Source organism: Protopterus annectens, chromosome 9.part0 (assembly GCF_019279795.1).
Source record: "Protopterus annectens isolate FY-2018-M chromosome 9.part0, PAN1.0, whole genome shotgun sequence".
NCBI classification, from domain to species: Eukaryota; Metazoa; Chordata; order Ceratodontiformes; family Protopteridae; genus Protopterus; species Protopterus annectens.
In genome coordinates this window covers 722,309,004-722,333,709 of record NC_056743.1, presented here as the reverse complement: position 1 = coordinate 722,333,709, position 24,706 = coordinate 722,309,004, and the positions used below count along the sequence as shown (strand labels likewise).

At 41.8% G+C, this 24,706-nt stretch overlaps 1 protein-coding gene across 2 annotated transcripts in view; it reads left to right on the top strand.

Moving 5' to 3' along the window:
- Window positions 1-24,706, top strand: part of LOC122811483 — a 1,134,152-nt gene that overhangs the window by 1,024,185 nt on the left and 85,261 nt on the right. For both annotated transcript variants that reach the window (XM_044083349.1, XM_044083348.1), the window contains exon 2: window positions 15,589-15,789. In XM_044083349.1, the coding sequence (XP_043939284.1) occupies window positions 15,589-15,789 (201 nt within the window). The remainder of the gene's footprint in view (window positions 1-15,588; window positions 15,790-24,706) is intronic.

Below are 24,706 nucleotides of genomic sequence, written 5' to 3'. Positions count from 1 at the left end.
GTGAGAAAAAGAAAAGGAAAAAGAAATAAATTGCAAAAGAAGATGAAAAATAAGGGAAAAAAAAAGAAAGAAAAAAGAAAACACTATTCCATTGGTAGAGACAGAAAAGGGAATCAAAACAGAGCTTTCTCATGAAAAAGCAGTTTGAAATAACAACATTCCCTTCAGAAGAAGGGTTGACAACAAATCCAGTAGGCAACCATTATGTCAATAGTTATTAAGTCTGCGTCTGCATGAAAGGTTACTGTCATACTACATTCTGCTTCACAGTCCAGCCCACTGATACACCCCTGCTGGTGTGCCTAGCACTTGTTTTGTTCTCTAATGACCACAGTGCAGATAATGAGAACTGTGACCATATCAGCTTTACATTTGTGTATGGAGGATGGAGTAATGTCTGATGCCCATTGTTAGTCAACCACCCACTGCACAGAGCACCTTACAGGTAACACTGCATGTGCCCATTTTTTTCTTTGTCATTTTACACTGTCATGTAGAGATTGTCAAGGCCCATAGTTGTGGACTAGATGTTGTTTCTTTGCCTATACTACCATGTACTGTACCCAAGCCTGTCTTAGAGGGTTCCATGCTGCTGCCTATTGCTGGCCACTATTGCTGTCGTTATTCATAGAAGGATCGTTTGGTGCAAAAGAGGAAGATAAATGACCAATAGGTGCTTTTGCTAGCACTGGATGTAGCAGTTGTACACTAGACTGATTGTACAAAATGCAGCAAGCAGTAAATGTTCTGCATGCAGTAGGAGGATCATACTGAAGAGCACCCCAGATTCATCAAGGTAGCAGAAATGGGCTTTAAGCAGGCTTAAAGAATGGCCAACATGTACATCACCACTCTAATTGGAGAACAAATGTTTTCCTCCAAGGTGTTACTCGTACAGGTAATGCCCGCTGAAAAACGAGTTCACCTCTTCACGACAGCATATAAAGCTGCTGTGGAGTTTGGACTGTATCATTGATAACGGCTGCCATTATTTTATGCTAACTAAGAAGCACTTTTGCTGTTTAGCAAGTGTAAAATAAAAAAAAAAAAAAAAAAAGAAAAGAAAAATTGAAAGAAAACAGAAATGTGTGTGTGTGTGTGTGTGTGTGTGTGTGTGTTTATGTCTGTGTGTGAGTGCATGCGTGCATGAAAGTGAGATCAATCGAGACATTATTTTGCACTAGCTAAACAGAGCTTTTGCTGCTTAGTGAGTATAAAATTAAAAAAAAGAAAAAATGTGTGTGTGTGTGTGTGTGTGTGTGTGTGTGTGTGTGTGTGTGTGTGTTTCTGTCTGCATGTGTGAGTATATGCATGCTTGCATGCATGAAAGCAGAAGTGTGTATGTGTGTGAGAGAGAGAGAGAGAGTGAGATCAAGCAGTGTCAGCAGTAGTTAAGGGGTAAAAATACCTGTGAACCTCTTATCTCAAGAAATCTGTGTAAAGTCTAAAATGAAGGGGGAACAAAGGCTTAAAAATAGGAACAGACTTTAAATATTGCCCTTATAAAATTAAAAAGTTGTTAGAAAAAAAGGATTTGCATTGGCATGCATTTTCTGAAGGAAACAATGTCTGAAACTCAAAATATGTCATTATTTAGTGATTTGAATCCCCAATGACTGGCAATAAACCACAGTTTTTAGGAGTGAGAGACAAATGTCTAGACATTTTTTGCAAATGTTATATATTGCATCTAAAATACTTCCTCCAACACTATTTACAGCAAGTTTGAAACATTAGGAGGAGGAACTATTTTACATCAAAAATATATAAAATAAATATATAAATGAATTAATATAGTACTGAAAAAAAATAAGTAAAGCACAACAGTTTTACAGATTGCCCAGACTCTAAGCACAATAATGCCGTCCAGGGTATGTGTTACCATGTAACTAATGGCCTTTCAGGGGTGTAGACACCCACCACCTGTGGCATCAGGCCTCATAACACCCCTGGATGTACATTATTTACACAGTAACTCACACCCCGTAGGGTATTATTGCTTGCTGAACACTCGCTCAGTGCCTTTCTTTGTATGGGACAGGGCATTGTTGTAGCACACTTCTGCAGTTCCATGCAGATTACTGACCAGCCAGTATCTGAGTAGGTACCAATCACCTGAAAAACATAATGGAGTGAGTGTATACAAAAATAACTATGAGGTGCTCTGTGATTTGCAATGAATTTACAAAGAAGGTATCAATGCTGTATCCTACAGTGAAATTGTATGCCATATGTGGTTATCATTAGTACTGCCAAGATGATGGTCCAGTACACTGATAATAAAGCCCTGTGCATTACAGACTGCCCAGCAGTTGACAGAATGGCAGCTCTTGTTGTAGTACTGCTTCCCCTTGTGGACCAGGTGTTGGGGCCTTTATTGCTACATATGTGCAAGCTATTATACAAAATACTCAGGGATGCATGATGGATCATAGAAGGCATACATGGTAATGGCTTGGTCATGTGATGACACTTGGAGAAAGATATGCTCACCCACCCACATGGGCTAGGATAACAGTGAGGAACTGCTGTAGTGCCTTCAAGGTAGGAGTATGAGAGATAGCCAACTTGTTTCCAGTCTGTCTCTGTCAAATCCAATTTGTGAGCCATATAAGTTCACCAAAGCCCTAATAATGTCCATGCCCACTCTAAAAGAATCAAGAACCTCCTGGTCCTCAAATCTGTAGTATGTTACCTGTTGGCTGTAACACCTTCACCTTGGGCATAGAACTTGTATGCAGTGTGTTGCAATACCACTGAAACAAGCATCTTGTTGCATGAAATGATTAGACTCATAGCCAAAGCAAGCATCTTCTCTGATTACAAAGTGGCTAGAAACAGTGCTTTCTTTTTATATTCTATGTGTGCAATGAATACTTGCATAATAATATGCAACTCTTAACTGTGTAAGACAAGAAAGGTTTCCCTTTATAAATGCTCAGTGCAAGATTTAACTACATCTCCTCATTTAAATGTAATTATGCAGTAATTTTCATACAATTGTCTCTGCTCCATTTTGAAAGATGAACATTTCTGCTGCTTTACTTGATGATAGTATTACTTGTTTTTTTAAATTATAGTGGATATTTAGACATACAGTGCATTGAACAATCCTGTTTCTAAGAGAATGAATTATGAGGGAGCATCTCAAAGACAACTGTAGTGTATGAAACCTGCATCAGCATTGTGTGGGTTGATAAGGGAGACACACTCCAACTGTATTAAGTGTTAAAGTCAGAAGCGTGCAAATGAGCTGAAATAAGCTTTTGCTCCACATGACTCCTGTATGTCTCTGAATCACTAATTAGCTCCATAGCATTACTAGAGCACAACAACAAAGTACTTATTAGCACGCAGAGCTAATTTCTGTGAATACCCCCACCCCAAGTCTTTTCCTTAAGTTTTTGTTTAATAATGTTATTCCTGATTTTTTTTTTTGATCATAAGAATAATTTGATCATAAGAATAATACAAGGCAAGCAATCCCAGAAACCACAAGTGGTCTAGCCATACACAACATTATGTAGCTACACTTAAAAGTTCTTGCCACCCTTTATGAGTGCTTAATAGTGCCCATCTCCCAAATCAAGCCAGCCCACAGATGATAAAACTGGTGTAAATTTGTCTAGTCATCCAGTCATCAAGATTAACTTTAGAGGCAGCCAAAGTAGTACTTTGACCAATAGTGGTAACTTATTCCATAGGCTCTGAATACACTGAGTTAGGAACCGATCCCTCCAGTAAGTCTTGGTGTAAATTTAGGTCCCAAGTAGGATATTTGTATAGCCACTGGTCTTGTGAAAAAATAAGTCAAATAGGATTGGGTCTTTCATGGCTCAAAAAGTGAGAGACAGGTCACCTTGGAGCAACCTGTAGACTACTGACTTGGGAATTTGTTAATATGTAAGGATAGTTGAAAAACTTAAGGGCTTTATTCTTTTTTGGTTAAAAATCTTTGGAGCCTTCCCAGTTGAGTGATATGCTTGGATTTGAACATGCCAAAGAGAGTATTGTATTTGGGAAGATGAATTCTTTGGCTCTTGAAGGTATTCCTTTATAAATTAACTGGGCCAGATAGAATAATTTCTGATTACAGTGGAAACATGTTGATCGAATGAGAGAGCATTGTCCATATAAGTACTCAGGTCTTTTATTACCATGTCTGTTTGAAGAGTACTGCTTAAAATATATGGGGTGAGAACAGCCTTTTTGCATTTACCTTGGAACATTTTCATTAGGTCAGGTATGTGTATATTCCAGCCGTTTTAAGAGCAGTTTAGTATTAGTGGGTGAGCAAATAATAGTGCCTAGCTTGCAGTCATCAGCAAATGTGATCAGTCACACTTCAGAGATATTGGCTTGAATGTTTGCAAAATAAATACATAACAGGAGAGGGCCCAACACTGATCCCTGCACTACCTCACTACTTACAATTTTACATTTGGGGGGTACCAACAACATTCACTACTTGGGATCTGTTAGATAACCAGTTTGCAATCCAACAGAAAAGATAGGGATTTAAATTAAGTTTGTCTAACTTTTCAATATTACCAGCATGGGGATTAGTGTCAAAAGCCAAGATAAATATCATCATGCACAAAACTACTACTGTTCACAACCTCTGTAACCTTTTCACATAAGTTTATTAGGTTCAAGAGACAGGGCCTACCCTGCAGGAAACCAAACAGTGTGCAGGGTCTAGATAAGTTAAGTTGCCTATGCCCGCATAAATTAGTTCTGCTATGATACATTTCATGGTTGCACGTATAAGGATAGTGAGGCTAATGGGCCTATAATTACTTGGGTCTGTAGAGAAGGCCACCAATGTGCAGAGGTGCAGCAGTGGCTGTTCTGTAGGCATCAGGGACAAACCTTGTAGATATGCTGAGTGGAACAGATTAAGTAGAAGCTCAGATAGGACATACTTGGCACTGTTGTTATTTGTTTTGTTTTATTTTCTTTCTTTAGCTGTTATTGGGTTGTCACTAAAAAGTCCCTATTGGCTGAGTTCTATTACCTGTTAAATGCATGCATTACTCAACTAACTAATTAGTAATTTTAGCTATATATGTCATACAGGATTAAACACAATATGCATTTGTAGGCATTTAGAATTCATTTAGCAAGTTCGATTTTGTTTGTTCCACTCCAGTTGTATTCCCTTACTTTTTCATCTTAATTCATTAAATTAACTATTTATATAAATAAACTATTTATTTAATTCTGCTTATGTTTTTCCATGCATGATTTTCACTCAGTGAAATCATGGAATGTTTGCTGTGAAGCACACAGCTTGGAAAATTCTGATGTTAAGTTGTCCATCTCGCCTTCATTCTTGCTGGATGGGTTCGGAGCCGACCTCGGCTCCGACTCGGCCACTCTAAAAGCTCGAGAGTTGGTTCCACCGGCTCGAGGCTCCCCTTATATCCCACAATGCTAGGTGGTATTACCTCAGATCTCGTTTGCCGCTACAGCGATCGAGGTGTATGGTTTCTACCAGCTTCAGGTCAGTTATTATAGATTAATCTATAGTGAATTTAAACCCCCTTTATTTAGTCTTTTATAGTTATTTCCCTTTCCTCCCTGTTTATCCACCCTTTTTTCCACAAGAACTTATTAGTTCTTCCCTCAGGCCTTCGGGCCCTTCCATCCCCTTAGTGGAGTGTATGTGTTTTTTTTAGGGATCTAAAAAAGAACTAATCTCCCTTTTTTTAGTTAACCTTGTGAAAAGTGTAATCGGTGTGTTTGTGTGTGTGTGTGGTTACACTTTCTTTGATAATGTCTAAAGAGTCAAAGGTCTCAGGCTTCAAGAAGTGTGACTCGTGCTGTCAGAAAATGTCTCTGACAGACGGTCACACTTCTTGTGTATACTGCCTGGGACCTTTACACCTGCAGGACTCTTGTGCTGTATGCCATGGCTTCAGCCCTAGAGTCCTGCAGGAAAGAAAAAACAAACTCATTTTAAGAGGTTTGCTTAAGCCTGAGGGTTCCCCTAGTGCTGCCGGGCAAACCCTCTAAGGCTTCTAGGTCCTCGACTCCAGCTTCTGAGTCGAGGCCTAAGGCTTCGAAACCTACTGCTACATCGGCTCCGGCTGAAGCCGATGAGTCTCAGACTGCAGCTTCTGTGGTTCCCTCGGCTCCGGCTGGAGCCGAGGCATTGGAAATTCCTGGGTCGGCTCCGATCAGACCATCGGAGCCGACATCTAGAAAGAGGTCTAGGTCACCATCCCTTGGCTCCGTTCATTCGGCTCCAGTGTCTCCCTTGCTGTCTGAACGGAGCCATAGATCTCACTCCTCTAGATTATCGAGGCTTTTGGATCATGACCTTCAGAGGGTAGTGAGTCGACTTCTTAAGTCCGAGGCACTGGCCCAAATGCTTCAGAGCCCGACTCATCAGTTGATGCTTGACCCTATCCCTCAAAATGTTCCTCCTCCGACTCCTTTGAGCTCGGAGCCGGGGCGTTTCGGAACCGAGACTGTGGTAGTGTCGGAGCCGATACAATTGTCTTCGGTTCCGTCGTCGGCTCCGATTTCTTCCTTTGAAGAATCTCGGCGCCGGACTTCCCTCGTCGGCTCCGAGGGGGTGAGTGGCATCGGACCCTTGTCCGACCCCGCTCTCCCTCTCGGTGCCGCGCTGGTGAGTTCGGCTCCGACATCGGCCTCGAGCCATCACTGTCGGTGCCGAGGGGTTCTCAGCTTTCGGGCGGGGACCTCTGGCTCTGCCTGACAGGGGTGCGTTCGAGGTCATGCGGAGTGTGTTGGAACCTGGTTCAACTCCACAGTCGGCTCCGTCCACCCCTCCCTCTTCGGTGCCTCAGGTTGTGTCTACTCACTCCCTCATCCCAGACCGCAGAGAGCCAGCTCCTCAAGAATCCCCTGTGGGGATCTCATCCTCTTCCGAGGCCTCTCCTGAATTGGCAGGGGAGCCCCCTAGGAAGAGAAAGTGTAAGAAGAAGCACATAGACTCACCTGAGTCTGTCACCTCTGACACAGATTTAGAGGATTCCGAGGGTTCCCCCTGTTCCCCTTCTGAAGATGTCTACTTTGGAGACATTCTAGAGATCCTGAAACCGAGGGAAATTGGCCCGCCCTTAACCCTTCGGAGGATGAATCTGTGTATCTTGAGGCGTTTGACTCTCGCCCTTCCACCTCCTGGGTGTCCCCCCCCTTTGACCCCCTCATGCAGGTGGTAGCAAAAAAGGCTTGGACGGCTCCTGAGTCAGTGGACCCCACCCCCAGGAGACCTTCAAAGTTTATCACAGCACCAACAGATAAGCAATTTCTGACCAAGGGAGTTTCTGTGGATGCTATGGTGGTAGCTGCTGCCACTAAGAAGGAACTAGCTGATCCTTCGGTGCCTGTCCATCCTCCTAACAAGGAATCTAGGTCTATGGACAGGCACGGGAAGCGGATGTTTTCGTCAGCGACCTTTGCTATGCGTTCGCTGAACTACCTATGCCATTTCACTCGTCTTCAAAGAGATTTGATCAAGGAAGCGAGTGAGATGTTGAAGGATCCTACAGCTGCGGGTTTTCAGGACAAGATGAACACTCAGCTGGCTACCCTAAACTCTATAGCTAACTCCTCCATGCGCCTCCTTTCATATGCGGCTGATGGAGCGAGCAGAGCCGCAGGGACAGGTGTTGCCTTATGCCGGCATGCCTGGATGCGGCTATGCAATTTTGCGGACCCCTTTAAAACGTCTTTCACTAATTCCCCGTTTGATGGATCATCTCTCTTTGGTCCTCAAGTGAAAGAAACCTTGACGAGGTGCGAGACGGATGGCAAAACTCTTTCTGCCGTCGGAGTCCGTTTTTCTACTCCTTCTAGGCCTTACCCCAAAGGCCAGAAAAGTGGGAAAATGTGGTTCTGCAAACAATCTCAAGGGACTTTGCCTGACGCACAGAGTCATTTCCCCTCCAGAGGCAGAAGGGGGAACAATAATGGTAGACGTCGCCCTAGAGGCAGGGGGGGTCCGCAGAACCAGGGCAATCGAGAAACTTTTTCCGATAAGCCCTTCCAGCATCCCTGAGGTGTTGCCCGACTGTCCACCTTCGGAGGCAGTCGTGGGAAGATTGTCACTGTACCCAGAAGTCTGGCGATCCCTAACTCAAGACAAGTGGGTACAGTCCATCATTTCCGAAGGCTATTCCATTCCGTTCTTTCATATTCCAAATCAATCAAAAAAATTCCTTCCAGATGTTCCACCTGCTCAAAGGGATCAAGCAGCGTTGGAAATTTCAAAGTTGCTTGCAAAAAGAGCCATTCAGCCAGTGCCAGCAGACCAGCAAGGATCCAGAATCTACTCCAAATTCTTTTTGGTTCCAAAGAAAACAGGGGACTGGAGACCCATTTTGGATCTCAGTATCTTGAACAAGTCGGTCAAGAAAACAAGATTTCGGATGGTCACGCTACAATCCATCCTACCCCTTTTGGGAAAGGAAAACTGGATGTGCTCTATAGACCTCCAGGATGCGTACTATCATATAAAAATGAACAGACGCTCCAGGAGATTTCTCCTCTTCCGGCTGGGAACCAGTCACTTTCAATTCAGAGCCCTGCCCTTTGGTCTCACCACTGCCCCCCGGGTGTTTACCAAATGCATGGCAGTGGTAGCTTCTCACCTGAGACGTCAAGGATTCCAGGTGTTTCCATATTTGGACAACTGGCTCCTCACAGCTCCTACCAAGCATCTTCTTCTAATGGCCAGAGACTACACCTTTCGCATTTGTCAAAAGTTAGGCATCTCAATAAATTGTGAAAAGTCTGTTTTGTCGCCTTGTCGTGCTATTACCTTCATAGGCACAAATCTAGACACAGTCAACATGTCTGCGAGACTAACAGACCAAAGAATAGCAGACATACGCAAACTGGTCTCCCTTCTCTTCCACAGCAACAGAGTCAAAGCCAGATTTGTTCTGAAAGTACTGGGGATTACGGTGGCTGCTATCCCTCTACTTCTATTAGCCAGATTCCACATGAGAATCCTTCAATGGATGCTCTTCACACAATGGTCGTACCAGCAACTTCCGATGTCCCACACCATTATGATTACGCAAGCATGCAAGAATCATCTTCTTTGGTGGATTTCTTCCCCTCAGCTCTTCCTGGGAAGACCCTTTGTTCCTTCCCCTCCGGTTGCTACTCTGACAACGGACGCCTCCCTGATCGGGTGGGGGGGGACATTATCAGGGCAGAACAGTCCAGGGCATATGGCAACCAGACGAATGCCACTTGCATATAAATGTTCTAGAGATGAGAGCAGTGCTTTTAGCGTTGCAAGCCCTTCAAGACTCTCTTCCCTTGGGAACGATAGCAATCCAGACGGACAATATGTTTGTAGTGTGGTATATCAACAAACAAGGCGGAACCAGGTCCTATCCCCTATGTCGAGAAGCACTCAGACTGTGGCAATGGGCGATTTCTTCTCAGCGGTTTCTGATAGCAACGCACATCCCCGGGAAGTCCAATCTAATCGCGGACAAGTTGAGCAGTGCTATCCTCATGCCTCACGAGTGGTCTCTGAAAGATTCTATTCTGGAGAAAATTTTTCTCAAGTGGGGTCAGCCTTGCTGCGACCTTTTTGCTACTCCCCAAAACAGCAAGTGCAGAGATTATTTCACCCTATTGCCGTTACCAGGCCAGCCCAGCAGAGACGCACTAGTCCAAGTTTGGCCCCGGGGACTTCTGTATGCATTTCCTCCCTTCCCACTAATCTCTCAAGTGATACAGAAAGCTATCGCTCAGAAGGCCTCATTGATCCTCATTGCTCCTTACTGGCCTTGACAGGTTTGGTTCCCCTTTCTACATCAATTTCTGTTGGAGCAACCTTGGCATCTGGACCTAGTTCCAGATCTTTTGATCCATCAATCGGGTCAGTTACATCGCTCCCTCCCCTCTCTGAACCTCACTGCTTGGTTCCTCCAACTCCAACCTTAGCCAGGCTTCCTCAAATATCTCACTCTGTTCGAGATATTTTGATAGCTTCCCATAAATCTTCCACTCGGAAGATTTATCTTAGTAAGTGGAAACGTTTTGCCTATTGGGCTCAAGGAAGGGACATAGATCCTTTCACTGCTTCCATCCAAATAGTCCTTGATTTTCTAGCTGAACTCTTCCATGCAGGTTCATCTCCTTCTACTCTTAAAGTTCAATTGGCAGCTATTTCTAACTTTCATGTGGGCATTTCAGATTCTGCCATCATGTCTCACAAGCTTTGCAAAGCTTTTTTGAAGGGAGTTTTTCTTCTCAGACCTCCTATAAGAAATCCTCCTCCTTCTTGGGACCTTAATTTAGTTCTCACATCTTTGATTCTTCCCCTTTCGAACCTGCAGCTTCCTGTTCATTGAAATTGCTATCCTGGAAGACTCTCTTTCTGGTAGCCATTACTTCAGCTAGAAGGGTCTCAGAACTTCATGCACTCAGCAGTCGACCACGTATCTATTGTTTCATAAAGACAGGGTGTCCTTACGAACCAATCCATCCTTTTTACCTAAAGTAGCCTCTGCGTCTAACCTAAATCAAAGCATTGACCTCCCTGTGTTTGTTCCTAACTTTTCTAACAGGTCTGAACAAAAATTGCATTGGCTAGATGTTCATCGTCAGTTAAGGTATTATTTGGATAGAACCAAACAGATCAGGAAAACTGACCAGTTGTTTGTCTCTTATGCAGAAGGCAGAAAGGGACTTTCAGTTTCGAAAGTATCACTCTCCAGATGGCTAACATCTCTGATTTCCTTTGCTTATGAAATTAGACACCAAAAGCTGCCTAACAAACCTAAGGCCCACTCCACCAGAGCTTTGGCTACTTCTATAGCCTTCCAAGATAGGCTGCCTATTGACACCATTTGTGCAGCGGCTACTTGGGCTACTCCTCACACTTTCATTTCTCATTATAAGTTGGATTTAGCTTCTAGACATAGAGCTAACTTTGGTTCCACTGTTCTCAAGAGTCTGTTCCGATAGGCCACCGGGACAAGGTGCTAGGGACGCGGTCCCATCCAGCAAGAATGAAGGCGAGATGGACAACTTAACATATAGAAGTTATGTTCTTACCATAACGTTCCATGTTAGTTGTCTTCTTCTCGCCTTCTTTCTTGCGTCCCACCCTCCTTCCCCTAGCCTGGACAGACCTAGAGGAGTTTGATTGTGACCTCTCTTTCTACCACCTCTATTGTATATAGGTATATGCTATTCTGTGCATATATTCCTTCATCAGGTTTTCAGGTCACCTTCTTCCCTTCCTTTTATAGAGGTGGGTTTTTCCCTTTTCCAGTGGTTCTGGAGTTATTTTTGGCTGGGCATAGCTTACAAACGAGATCTGAGGTAATACCGCCTAGCATTGTGGGATATAAGGGGTGCCTCGAGCCGGTGGAACCAACTCTCGAGCTTTTAGAGTGGCCGAGTTGGAGCCGAGGTCGGCTCCGAACCCATCCAGCAAGAAAGAAGGCGAGAAGAAGACAACTAACATGGAACATTATGGTAAGAACATAACTTCTATTTAGTTCTGCCAGTGAGTGCTGGTATCACAGCATTATATGCTAATGTATTAACAAGTATCCGGTACTTAGTGTTATCGCAACCAGATTTTTGCGGTTGCGAATGGCGCCTACCTGCAGACAAACGAGTGGCTGAAAGATTTCTAAGTGCCAATCATAGTCCTTACTACTTTCAAAAAAATATAGATGACTTTAAAGAACAGGAATAATTTAAGAAATCCTCTTCCTGTTTTGCGAGCATTAGAGACGCACGCATGAGTTATCATGACTAATGTCGTACTGTGTGTTGGAATATTTTCACATTGGGCAACGAATCCTTCACAGAAGGAAAACACAGAGACTGTGAAATTGGAGGAGTTATGTATTACCATTTTGTTTCACAAGCACTGTCATACAAAATGAAATGTGGAGTTTTCTCACCTCATGTCACTGTAACATGAACTAGTTTCCCTGTAAGTTTGGCAATGACGGTCACTATTCTCTGCACACTTTCATCCACAAACTGTAAATAATGCAACCGACAGTACAATAGCAGGCATGATAACTCAAGTGTAAGTCTGTAATGGACGCAAAAAACGAAGATGATTTCTGAACTTGTTTCGGTTCGTAAAACTTATGTACAGTTTTTGGCCACTTGTAAGGACTTACAATAACACTTTGAAGTGTGTAATACACTCCCTTCTGTGGAGGTATGCACATTTCGCAACCGCGAAAATCTGGTTGCAATAACACGTAAGCACCAAGTATCCTTATGACAGCCTGGGTTTCTGACAACTTTCAGTGAAAGTCGTATGAAGATTTTAATTTTAAAATAAATGTAGAGGGGGTATTCTTCTGACAGTAAAAAAAAAAAAAAAAAAGAGTTAAAATCAAAATTAACCATTCTTTCTGATGCATTTGCAGCATAAGATGAGGATTATAGTAGAAACAGTATTTAATTATGTTGTTTTATGCTTGGTCTCATTCAAAGGTTTCACTTGAAGACAATGCAGAATCTGTGTCTGATAGAGATCATGATCCTACTGTAGTGGCACTCATAGACTATAGCACTGGATGCAGTTAGACCAAGTAGTTTATTTTTGTGATGTTGCTGAATGACAAGAAGATTATCTGCTGAGGATTACTGCAAATTGGTCATAGGTGGCTATAAGTATGAGATTAAGGAGACCATTCAGGGGACAAGCTCAATTTCACCAGCCCACAGTCTGTTAAGAGTTTTGCTTAGAGTCACGCATGCAGTAGGCAAACAAAGGATAAGGGAATCAAACCCTGGACCAGGTCAGGGGAAACAGCTCACTGTGCTAACTGCTAAACATAATTTATTTCAACTAAAAAAATCCACAACGGAAGTTGGCAATAAAATAATTTATTATAATAAAAGGAAGAAATACTACTAACATTAATACAATCTGGTCCTTCTTCAATCAAATTCACTTAAATTGTAAAAAACATCAATACAATTAATTTTTATATGTCAGAAGTCTCAGAAAATTACCTCTGCAATTTTGATAGCCTTAAGGTGCCTCATTTCAGTATAGGAATTAGATATCTTTATTCTGTAAGCGCACACTTTAGATGTCATCACAGGCTGACTGATTTTGTTGAAGACATAAGTAAGATGATGTAGCTGACGTTTTCTGTCTGGCTTACAGCAAATATTTATTTTTTGTACACAAGCAGCTGATTTACAGCTGACTGAGTAAGACACAGAAACAAAATTAGAAAAGTAGGTAAAGACCATTTTGAGGAAGGACATGTGACCACACTGGTACAATAGGCCTACTTTTTAGAACCATTCCTTTTTCAGATGCTAGAAGTTAAGGAATTTAGTATTGCAGATGACACTGCAACCTGCTTTAGAGTATGCAGTACGTTATAGGTTAGAGTATAGGAAATTACATCTGTGGCAACTCGAAGAGTGGCTAGTAGTGTGGCAGTTAACTTTCAATGGAACAAGTGTCAGATCATGTCAAATAATGCATAAAGCCTACAGGCATGCAGTTGCACATAAAAAATCAAGCAGCTAGGCTATGGAAATTCTGAAGTATAAAATCACGTGTGAGGGATGTAGAAACTCTCTCACAAACTAACAAATGAGAAGGCAAAAACACTGTGACACAAAATCATATATATATTACACAAGGGAGTATATAAACAAATCATGGAACAGAAAATTAGCTTACTGGTATACAGGTTCTTTAGTGTAGCAAAATCATGCACATGGATCACAGAAAGCCTGGGTCATAAAATGATGCAAACTGAATGGGAAAATACAGGCACATAAAGCTAAGTAGTGGAGTACAGAATACAGAAAGAATACTCACTTTACACTGTGGGATGCAAAATCCCCAAAGAACAGTAGTGTAGATGTGGTGCCAGAAATTCTGATATACAGTATAAAAAATTTGAGATTTAGAGAATCTAAGTTGGAGAGTCACATACATTGGATGAAAAGGGGGAAAAAAAACTGTGGTAGGGTGCAAAATGAAAATGGTGCTTGGCAACTACAAATCAGGGAAGAATAACCTTGCAGTGTTAGCTGATTGTCTGAACATGACTGAAATACATGATATGAAAATGAAGAGAGATCATGGAATGCTGGTGTGCTTAAAGAATTGGTAGTTTCAACAGAAGGAAATAGGTGCGTATGGCAATCCATGAGTAATAGATGACAGCTTGTTTCAGGTATTGCATCAAGTACAGAGACCTCTGTACATTAACAGAACAGAATCAATGCAGGAGAAGTGATAGTAATCAAACATGTGCCAAGTCTAAGATATGCATTTGTAGCATACCTCTCAATGTCTTTACTCAAGTATTCTGGACAAAGCCAAAAGTAATGAGGGGCCAAAAGCCCAAAATCTGGAACAATTTTTAAATGTTACTATAATTCACTTAAAGCGTTAATAGAACATCAGGTTATGCATCCACATGCATTTTCTGGAAAATAAGAATTACAAAACTATAACAACTGTCAGTATTGGCTGACTGTAACACAGTAATTTACCAGAAAATCCAACATGTCTTCTTCTTATTTCGTTTTTTCCTGGTTAGGGGTCACCACAGTGGATCATCTGTCTGCTCATGATTGGCAGCGGAGTTTTACGCCGTCAAGTTGCCAGCCCAGCACCCAACCTTCCACAGAAGACACACACATACAGGCACACACCTCATGCCTAGGGCCAATTTAGAGTGTTCAGTCCAACCTACAGCATGTCTTTGGGATGTGGGAGGAAACCAGAGCACCCGGAGGAAACCCACACGACCACAGGGAGGACATGCAGACTCCGCACAGAAGGCACCCCAGCTGAGAATCAAACTGGAGAACCTCTTGCTGTGAGGCAGCAATGCTAACCACTGCACTAATGTGGCCACCCACCAGAAAATCCAACATGTATTGAGGCAAAATCAGGTAGATTTGCAAAATCAGGGACGTTTGAGAGCCATACAGAGTGGTAATACATATGCCTTTATAATAGAGGAACGTTGTTGTCTATTGGAACTCACTCAGAAGTAGTTTTAAATTCAAGAAGGAAGCAATTTTTCAAAAGCACACCATGTTCCTACAACAACTGCATTTTCAGATATGAAAATGTAAGTAGGAGTGAAATATAAGGGGGTACTTATAATAGAAAGAATGATACGTGCCTATAGCATGTCTCATCAGCTGAAGGGAAAAAGAGAAACTGTAATGTTATTTAGGAAGGCTCAACAAGGAATACGACTGTGATAGTGCTATTACATGCTTCAGATGAAACATGAACCTATATCCTTCAAAATATTGTTGTGGTTAAAACAACCACCTGTGCCACTGGTGCAGCTGGAGATTGGTGTGGACCTCTACCACCTTAATCTTACCCATTACACAACTCACTGACCAGAAAAATGTTTAACCTTTATGAACGCAGTAGTGTGGTGTGCCTATATTACTTGTGTCTTGAGCTGCTAGAAGTTAGATTTGCCACAAGTATGTAATTTATGGTACACATTCTCTCTCTATTCAGAGAGATAACCTTCTATCATTATATTGCTAGCCTTCTGTTATTATACAGCTTGCCTAATGTATCTGTCCACTTTTTGTTTCCAACAGACCACAATCCCTGATGAACTTCCCCCAGAACTGAGGAAGGGACATCAAGTGTCATCCTATGATGAAGTCATTAACCGGTTTCAGACTACTGCAGCTGACTCGTATGACAGGAAGACCCTCAGGGGTGTGGTCGCTCAACCTCATTATCCTAAACCTCCCCCTCACTGGACAGTGGCTTACACAAAGGACCTATCAAATAAGGTAAAACAAAATGAAATACATTTTTTGTGACTGTTAAACAAAAGGGCAAGTGTAAATAATGTAGAAAGTTTTAATACTGCCTTTGTATTGCATGTTTACATGGATGAGTAGGATTTTTTTTCAACTCTTTCATTCTGGCCAAAAAAGGATATTTTCTATAAATGTGATTTCATCAGTAGTGCATTTCTGTACTTTTAAAGTGTAAAACAGTAGTCTTTATTTTTCATGTAAAATAATCTAAAACTAATAGCAAAGCTTTCATTTGCAAATAAAATGTGACACTGTCACTATGGATATGGCGAAAAGGAAGCATTGACCAATTTTTCCCTCCTCAACGCCTGTAGTGTACAACCCCTGTCTCCCTGACTCCAGCCCCCCCCCCTCCCAGTGGGTAGGAGAACCAGTGAAGCATGCAAGACACTCAGCTGGTACGTGGATACCCAAGTTTTCTGGAGAGTGAAGGAACAAAAAAAAAAAAAAAACACCAAAGGCTACATATATTGTGGTCAGCCTAGACACAATGCTGTCAGCATTATTTTAATCCATAAATCTCTACCCTACTAATAATCTCTCATCACATTATCCCCTACTGATAATTTTGCATTACTCCCAGCACAAGCAATAGTAAATATGGTTGTAGATAATAAACATCCTTATGAATTGATAACAATATATCTGATGTTGTCATTTTCATTCATTCTTCAACTGTTGTGTTCAGATCCAATCCTCAGATCAGTCTTGGATGCTTCTTCCAGATTATAGAACATTGAAACTCTCAAGCTCCTCCCTTTACCTATAATGCCCCAGTTACCTTACATACCTTAGATATCGTTTGCTGCAACAGAATTGGGATGTGGGTTAAGAAACTCTCAAGTGAGCCTTTAAAGTTTTTGTGAGTTTAGCTGTTCTTTCTATAACTCTTATAGTTATTACACCTTTCTCTCTTTTTTCTCCCTTTAACCATATTATATCTAAATTTATAATCTTATCTTTTCTAAAATTATAATCTTATCTTTTTACTCAGAGTATTCTCAATTGCCAAACTGTTATTCTTTCCCTCTATAGTACTTCTTAGTACTCTTTCTTACAATTTATCATTGTTGGTAATTTCTTTTCTTTCTGCTATTTAAAAAAAGTTTTCTTTATGCTTTCATTCCTTTCGGTACTGATAAAAATGTCTGATAAACCATCATGTTTTCAAAAAGGTGAGGCTTGCAGCCACAAAATTCCATATCTGGACACACATTCCAAGTGCGTTTACTGTTCAAGACCTTCTCATTTGGACTCAGACTGCAACATTTGTAAGGGATTTAACTCCCGTGCTTTAACTGATTATAAAAATAAAGTAATGCTTAGGGGTTTGCTGCCTTCAAAACCTTCATCTGTGGTCTCTGGGACTCGAACCCCTAAGAGGTTGGAGAAAAAAGAAGATTCTCATTCAAAAAAAATTCTCGTAAGTAATCTCCTGAAAGGACACCAGCTTCTACTCTCCTCCACCCTGCCACCCAAAAAAAATTTGTATTAAAAATTTGGGATAGAATGGAGAAAAATCAGATGATAGAAAAAATCCCCCACCCATTTCCTCAATTCAATTTCTGTCAGATCCCATTTACCTCTTGACGCCCATCACCCTCATCCATGGCCTCATCTATTTAAGCCTCAGAGCCCCAGATGTGGAAGATGTGATGAGGATGATGAGGTTTCTCAAGATGCGGATACAAACAGGAGTTCTTCTGGTGCAGAGCCCATTGGGTCAAGAGACCCTTATTAGTACTACACTTCCAATATTAGCTCCATCTCTGATCTGATGTTTGGTTTTGGAGTCATCAGATCTGAAAGTCCTGGAGTCACCTGCCTTGCATCTGAAGATGTTGGCATTTTCGACTCCGATGGCATCTCTGGGCTGACTCCGATGGCATCTCTGACCTGTATGGTGCTGAGTACTTTGGAGCAGGATGACTCTTGGAGCTGCAGCTTAGGCACTGGCTCCACAGTGTTAGATTCGACTCCAAAGTTGTTGGAGCCATTTCTACCGCTCAGAGCTTCAGCATTGGATAGCTTGGCTTCGACTCCCTCCTCGGATAATTTGCCTGCAGGGCAGTGGGAGCTGATGATCCATAATCCTGCCTTGATGGATCCATTTGTTTCTGTTTCTCCCAAGCATTCTGCCTTCAAGGTGGTGGAGAGAGCCTGTTCTAGTCCTAGCACCCAGACTTCTCTACCCTCCTCAGCTCTGACTCCCCAATCCCATTCAGTTCTGTATTCAGAGCCTCAGTCATCCATTCCACTGGGACATCCAGTCCGGACCAGTCACCAGGCCACCCAGCAGAGTATAGTTATATCTTCCAATAACTCCCAGTGGCATCCCACCGAGGAGGTTCCCCGGAAGAGGAAGTACAAAAGGAGGCACTTAGACTTTCCACAAGAGTCTGTCACTGAGGACACTGACTTTGATGAAGGGGAAGTGTGCCCCAGATCACCACACAATAATGTCTCCTTTGGAGACATCTTAGAACTCCTAAAACAAAGGGGTGGTTGCTCTCCCAATAACCTTCCCAAGAGGAGTCTGTCTTCCTGGAGGCCTTCAGTGCTGGCCTGTCTTCCTCCTGGGTGACTCTGCCCACTGATGAGCTCATTAATTTAGTCTCTCAATAGGCTTGTAAGGAGCCAGACACAACTGAGGCAATCCTAGCACCACCTAAGGATAGACCACACTGGAGTAAAGGAGTACCCATTGATGCTATGGTCATAGTGGCGGCCACTAAGCAAGAACTGACAGAAGAAAGATCCCCTGTCCACCCCTCTAACATGGAGCCTAGGGTGCTGGACAAGTTTGGGAAGCATGTCTAGTCTAAAGTGACCTTTGCCCCTAGGTCGCTGAATTATTTGTCACATTTTACGTGACTCCAGAGGGATTTGATCAGGGAACTTTCCAAATCTCTCTCTCTCTGGGACCATATCCTCCTAGGTAGGTATACTGTTTCCTCACAGTTGGCTGTCCTTCAGTCTATTTAAAATTTATCCATAAGGCTTATCTCCCACGTGGTTCACCGTACCTCATAGGCATCGGGTTCAGGCATTTCCATCAGAAGACATGCCTGGATTCACTTATGTGACTTTGTGGAACCCTTCAAATCTTCTTTCTTCAATGCTCCCTTTGACAGAACCTCCTTGTTTGGCCCCAAAGTTAAAGACACACTCTCTAGGTGTGAACAGGAAGGAAAAACCCTGTCTGCTGTGGGCAGACCCCTCAATGACCTTTTCTAAGAACCAACAAGGCGGATGGAAAATGTAGTTCAAAAAATCCCAGAGACCCTTCCAAGATCCATGTGGAGACAGTTCCTCCAGGGGCAAGGGGGGGGGGTGTAGACTCAAATGGAAGACACTGTCTTGCAGCAGAGGTGGTCCACATAACCAAGGATCCGGAGATACCTTTTTTTGACAAATCCTATCAGTGCTTCTGATTGGAGGCTTGACTATCCATCTCTGGAGACAGTCGGGGGTTGTCTGTCCCCGCACCAGAGAGCTTGTTTAGAAATTACAAAAGATTCATGGGTGCAGAGGATAATATCCAGAAACTATACAATACCGTTTTCCATCCACCTCCTCTAGTTTCAAACAAAATCCCCAATGTTCCACTCAGTCAGAGGGAAGTGGCAACACTAGAAATAAACAAGCTGACAGAAAAAAAGAGTCATTCAGGAGGCCCCTGCAGAACAGATATAATCCAGAACTTATTCAAGATTCTTTTTTAGTGCCAAAAAAGCCAGGGGACTGAAGACCAAGAATGTATCTCATATAATTGAATCAAGCAGTTCAACATACAAAGTTTTGGATGGTCATGTTTCAGTCCATTTTACCGTTTCTGTTCAAGGATGCCTGGACGTGATCAATAGATCTTCAAGATGTGTACTATCACATAAAATGAACAGATGATCCAGAAGATAGCGATGCTTCTGGCTTTGAGCCAGTCATTACCAATTCAGAGCACTTCCCTTTGGTCTCACCATAGCCCCAGAGGTGTTTATCAAGTGCATGGCAGTAGTTGTATCTCACTTGAGACTGCATGGATTCTGAATGTTTCCATATCTGGATGACTGGCTTCTGACCACTCTGACTCGGCATCAACTAATTCAGTCTCAGGACCCCTTACTTCAGTTGTGCTTTTGTCTGGGGATTTCTGTCAATTGCAACAAATCTCAACTCAAACCAACTCACATTTTGGAATTCATTGGTGCTCTGTTCAGTACAGTCACTCCAATAGCTTCTCTCCCTCTGTCTGGATTCAAACAATTCAGTTCCAGGTCCAAAAAATCATTCAAAGTTCTTCTCTTTCAGCTCATCTGATACTCCAAGCATTGCGATCCATGGCAGCAGCAATCACTCTTATACTGCTGGCAAGATACCATATAAGGATCTTTCAATGGACACTTGCAACTCAATGGTCTGTTCTCCAACAACCATTATCCAGTCAAATGAAAATAATGCAAACTTGCAAAAATTACCTTCTATGGTGGCTCCATTCCAATCAAATGGTAGGCTGTCCTTTTGTTCTCCCTCAACCCAAGGCCACAGTGACTACAGACACCAGTCAGATTGGGTGGAGGGGCACTTCTTAGGAAGAACAGTCCAAGGCACATGGTCCCTTAAAGAGGCCAGCACATATATCCTGTTCTGGAGATGAGAGCTATCCTAGCATGAAAAACCTTCCTAGACACTCTCTCAACCAGGACTATTGCAGTTCAGATGGACAGTATGTCAGTAGTTTGGTATAGCAACAAACAAGAGGAAACCAGATCTTACCCTCTTTGTTGATAAGCTATGAGAGTATAGCAATGGGTGATCTCATCCAGTGTCTTTCTGATAGCAACACACATCCCAGGGAAGTCCGGTGTAATTGCAGACAAGTTAAGCAGGTCTATTCTAATGCTTCGTAAGTGGTCTCTTAACATGCAGGTGGCATAGAGGATTTTCTGTTGATGGGGTCAGCCATGCTGTGATCTTTTTTCATCTCCCCTCAACAACAAGTGCAGTAGGTTCTTTGCCCTGACCCCCCCCCCCGCAGTGGAGGAGTTCCCGAGGGACACTCTACTGCACCTTTGGCCCTGCTGTCTCCTTTACGCTTACCCCCAATTACCCCAGTTTCCAAATTTCTCCAGAAAGCATCTCGACTGAACAGCACAGTTATCCTCATGCCCCTTACTGGCCTTGTCTGATCTGGTTTCCCCTGCCTTTGGCCTCATCTTCTACATCTGCCCTGGATTCTGGATACAACTCAAAACCTACTGCCTCACCTGACAGAAATGACTCATGCAGACATTTCAGACCTGAAGTTGACCACATGCTTTCTCCAGTTCTGTTAATTACTAGGCAGCCCAGGCCCCCCCCCCCGTCTGCCTAATTTTGTTATCATTCCACAAAGCTTCCACTAGAAAACTTTACAAAAGTAAATGGAAAAGATTTATTTTTTGAGCACATAAAAATAATTTAGATCCCTTTCCGGCACAGATTTCTAAGATTCTTGAATTTTTGGCTACAATTTTCAATGAATGGGCTAGCTTCTCAACTGTCAGAGTACAATTAGCAGCCATTTCTAACTGTCATATAGAAGTAAATAACTCTGTCTTAGCTTCCTCCAAGCTTTGCAAAGCTTTTCTAAGAGGAACTTGTTTACTTAGACCTCCTCTAAAGGGTCTTACTCCTCCTTGGGATTTAAATGTTTTTCAGGCCTTAATTCAGCCCACATTTGAACCATCAACTAAGTCTGAACTAAAATTTTTGACCTGGAAGACTACTTTTTTAATTGCTATTATTTCTGCCAGAAGAGTGTCTGAACTTCATGCTCTCTCTTCTAAACATCCTTATTTAATTTTTCACAAGGCTAGAGTATCTCTATGGACCAATCCTTCCTTTTTACCTCAGAATCCAATATTAATCAGGTTATCAACCTTCCAGTTTTCTTTCCAAATTTCTCAAACCAAGGAGAATATATGTTATATCTATAGGGTGTTCACAGACAGTTGCTTTTCTACCTTCACAAAACCAAAGATATGAGAAAAGCCGAACAATTTGTTTTGTTTTCTGAATCATAATTAGGTAAACCAGTTTCTTATGTGACCTCGACTAAATGGCTGACTGATTGTATTACCTTTGTTTATGACAAAGTATGTTTGCCTTTACCAATACCACCAAAACCTGTTCCACCAGGTCTATGGCATCTTCTTCAGTTTTCTTGTTTAGAACTTTCTTTGATGAAATTTGTGCAACTGCAGCCTGGCCTAATCCTAATACCTTTATTACTCATTACAAATTGGATCTGGTCTCTAGGGGAAGAGCAGTCTTTGGCTCAGCTGTGCTCAGGAATATCCTTCCTTAGAGTCCTCCTGGGTATTAAGTAGCTGGAGACTCTGTCCCAACACTTGAGGAATGAATGAAAATGACAACATCAGATAAAGAAGTTATGTACTCACCATAATGTTCCATCTGTGTTGTCTATTTTCATTCTTCCTCAACTTCCCTCCTACCAATCCCTTTCTTTGGTTTACTCCTGGAAAGATCAAAGGCTATTTGAGGCACCTTTGTTCCATAGAACTCAAGATTCCATTATTTCTTTATTTTCCACTACTCTGTAGGTCTGTGGGCAGTAAACTAAATCTGACTTATATAAGGTGACTAGGGTATTATGGGTAAAGGGAAGAGCTCAAGAGTTCCAGTGTTCTACAGTCTGGAAGCAGCAGCTGAGTCAGATCTAATGATCTGATCTGAACCCAACAGTTGAGGAAGAATGAAAATGGGCAACACAGATGAAACGTTATAGTGAGTACATAGCTTCTTTTTTCAACCTGGCAAGGAGAAGTTAATTTCTGATTACATAACCACATGTGTAATAGCTTTAATTTGCTAATAGAAGGAGATAAACTGCTTTTAGCCAACATCAGTGTATTTTTGCAACTACCAGTGTGACCATTTTTTTCTTCATTAACTGTTGACCCATTTGCTTCTCTTTCTTACTGGCATAGCTCTCCACATCACTTCATTTGGGCAGGGGCATCACTCCAAGGAATATTAGCTTTTTGGTGGCCACAATTATTAATGGAATGGGAAGATGTAAAAATTGAACACCTATGGCCATAATCCTCAATTGGTGAGGATTTTCATTTATGCTTCTGCTCCCGAGGCTACTCCTTCATGTAAAGTGTACAGTGCATGCAAATGCAAGTCTTAGTAGAGTCTGTGTTCCGTGACTGCTCTGTTACAAATTACACAGTGGAGACAGGACTGGTACAGTCAGTGTTTATCTTTACCTAATCATGTTTTGCTGGAAATCCCCAGTTCCTCTGTTGAGATACGTGAGCTGGCAGTCAGCTGCTCAGTTCTTCTTATCCCATATGGTTCCTCACATGTCAAGTCTAGTAATGGAACTCTAGGCACCTGCATTATATTTAGGACTGTACTCTCTATGCCAACAGACCCATCCTTCTTCAGTGTATGTTTAGTGCACACAGACATATACACACACCAACACACACACACACACACACACACACACACACACACACACACACACACACACACACACACACACACACACACACAGGAAACCAAGAACCGGGAATGAAAGTAAACAACTACATACTCGACAAATTACCAAATTTCAGCCCAGCTGCAAGTAAAGGAGGCTGTTGACTATGAATAATATAAAAAATGTATTCAACAAAAATCACTGAGCATACAAAAAATTAAAAACAAACAAGTAATCAGATTAAGCGCTTTCATCTGTAATCGACCACACTTCTCCAGAATCAGTTAAACTATCCACTCAAATAATTTAAATAGTCTTCCCTGCAAATCACATGACCAAACTACACTTGTTTAACATAATTACATGTTTAACAATTAACATACTGAAGTCCCAAGAAACCTAACAAAGAGTCAACACATGCAACCATTTAGACCCATATCAAAATGTGCCACCCATCGTAAGATTTTAATTTTAAAATACTGTTAATAGATAAATGATCATTCAATCCAGTGTGTGTGTGTGTGTGTGTGTGTGGGGGGGGGGGGGGGTCATGGTATTTAACTTGAGTTGCCACCGCAACTCCGAAACTTCAAGCAAATCTGCCCAAGCCCCCCCCCCCCGGGGTTCTTGACAAACTGTTCAAGACCAAAAAAAAAGAAAATTATGATCAGTGATTGAGTCAATGTGTTTAGCTAAGGAATTTTTTTTTTTAATTTTTCTTTATAATGTCCAGCAAATGCTCGTTTATCAGTTTTCTTTGGGTTTTATCCACATAAAACCCATTGCACTTCTGACACAAGGCCAGATAAATTACCCCATGGGAATTACAATTACAGTGGAATCCAGCTTTAATAGAAATCCCATTCACAGTAACCTTGTCACTGACCAGTATATGCTTACATTGATTACAAAAACCATATCTAACAGTTCCAATTATTTATGACTTGTTAAAACACTCAGCTTGTCATTGTGTTCCAAAATGTTCTTTTGGGTTCTGCCTGTTCTATTAAACAAAAGAAGGCTTATCACCTACTTTTTCGATAATATTAAAACAAGAGAAAAAAAAACAATTCTTATACATCACATTTCTAATGTCATGATCTTCCAACCAATATTCCATAATAAAAGATAGATTATAATTATTTCTAACATTAGAAGTTTGACCAACCATGTCAGACACTGAATGGTGCGAGGTCTTCAGTAGAGGCAAAATATCCTATTTTCTCTCTTGTTTACCACCTCAGATCTCATTCTAGTTATCAATTGAGCAGGGTACCCCTTGGCCAGGATTATATTGGTCAAATGTTGACTTTCTGACAAAAAAAAAAAATCACTATCCTCACAGACCATCCTGGGCAGATGTATAAACTACCCTTTAACTATACCACTTTTTTG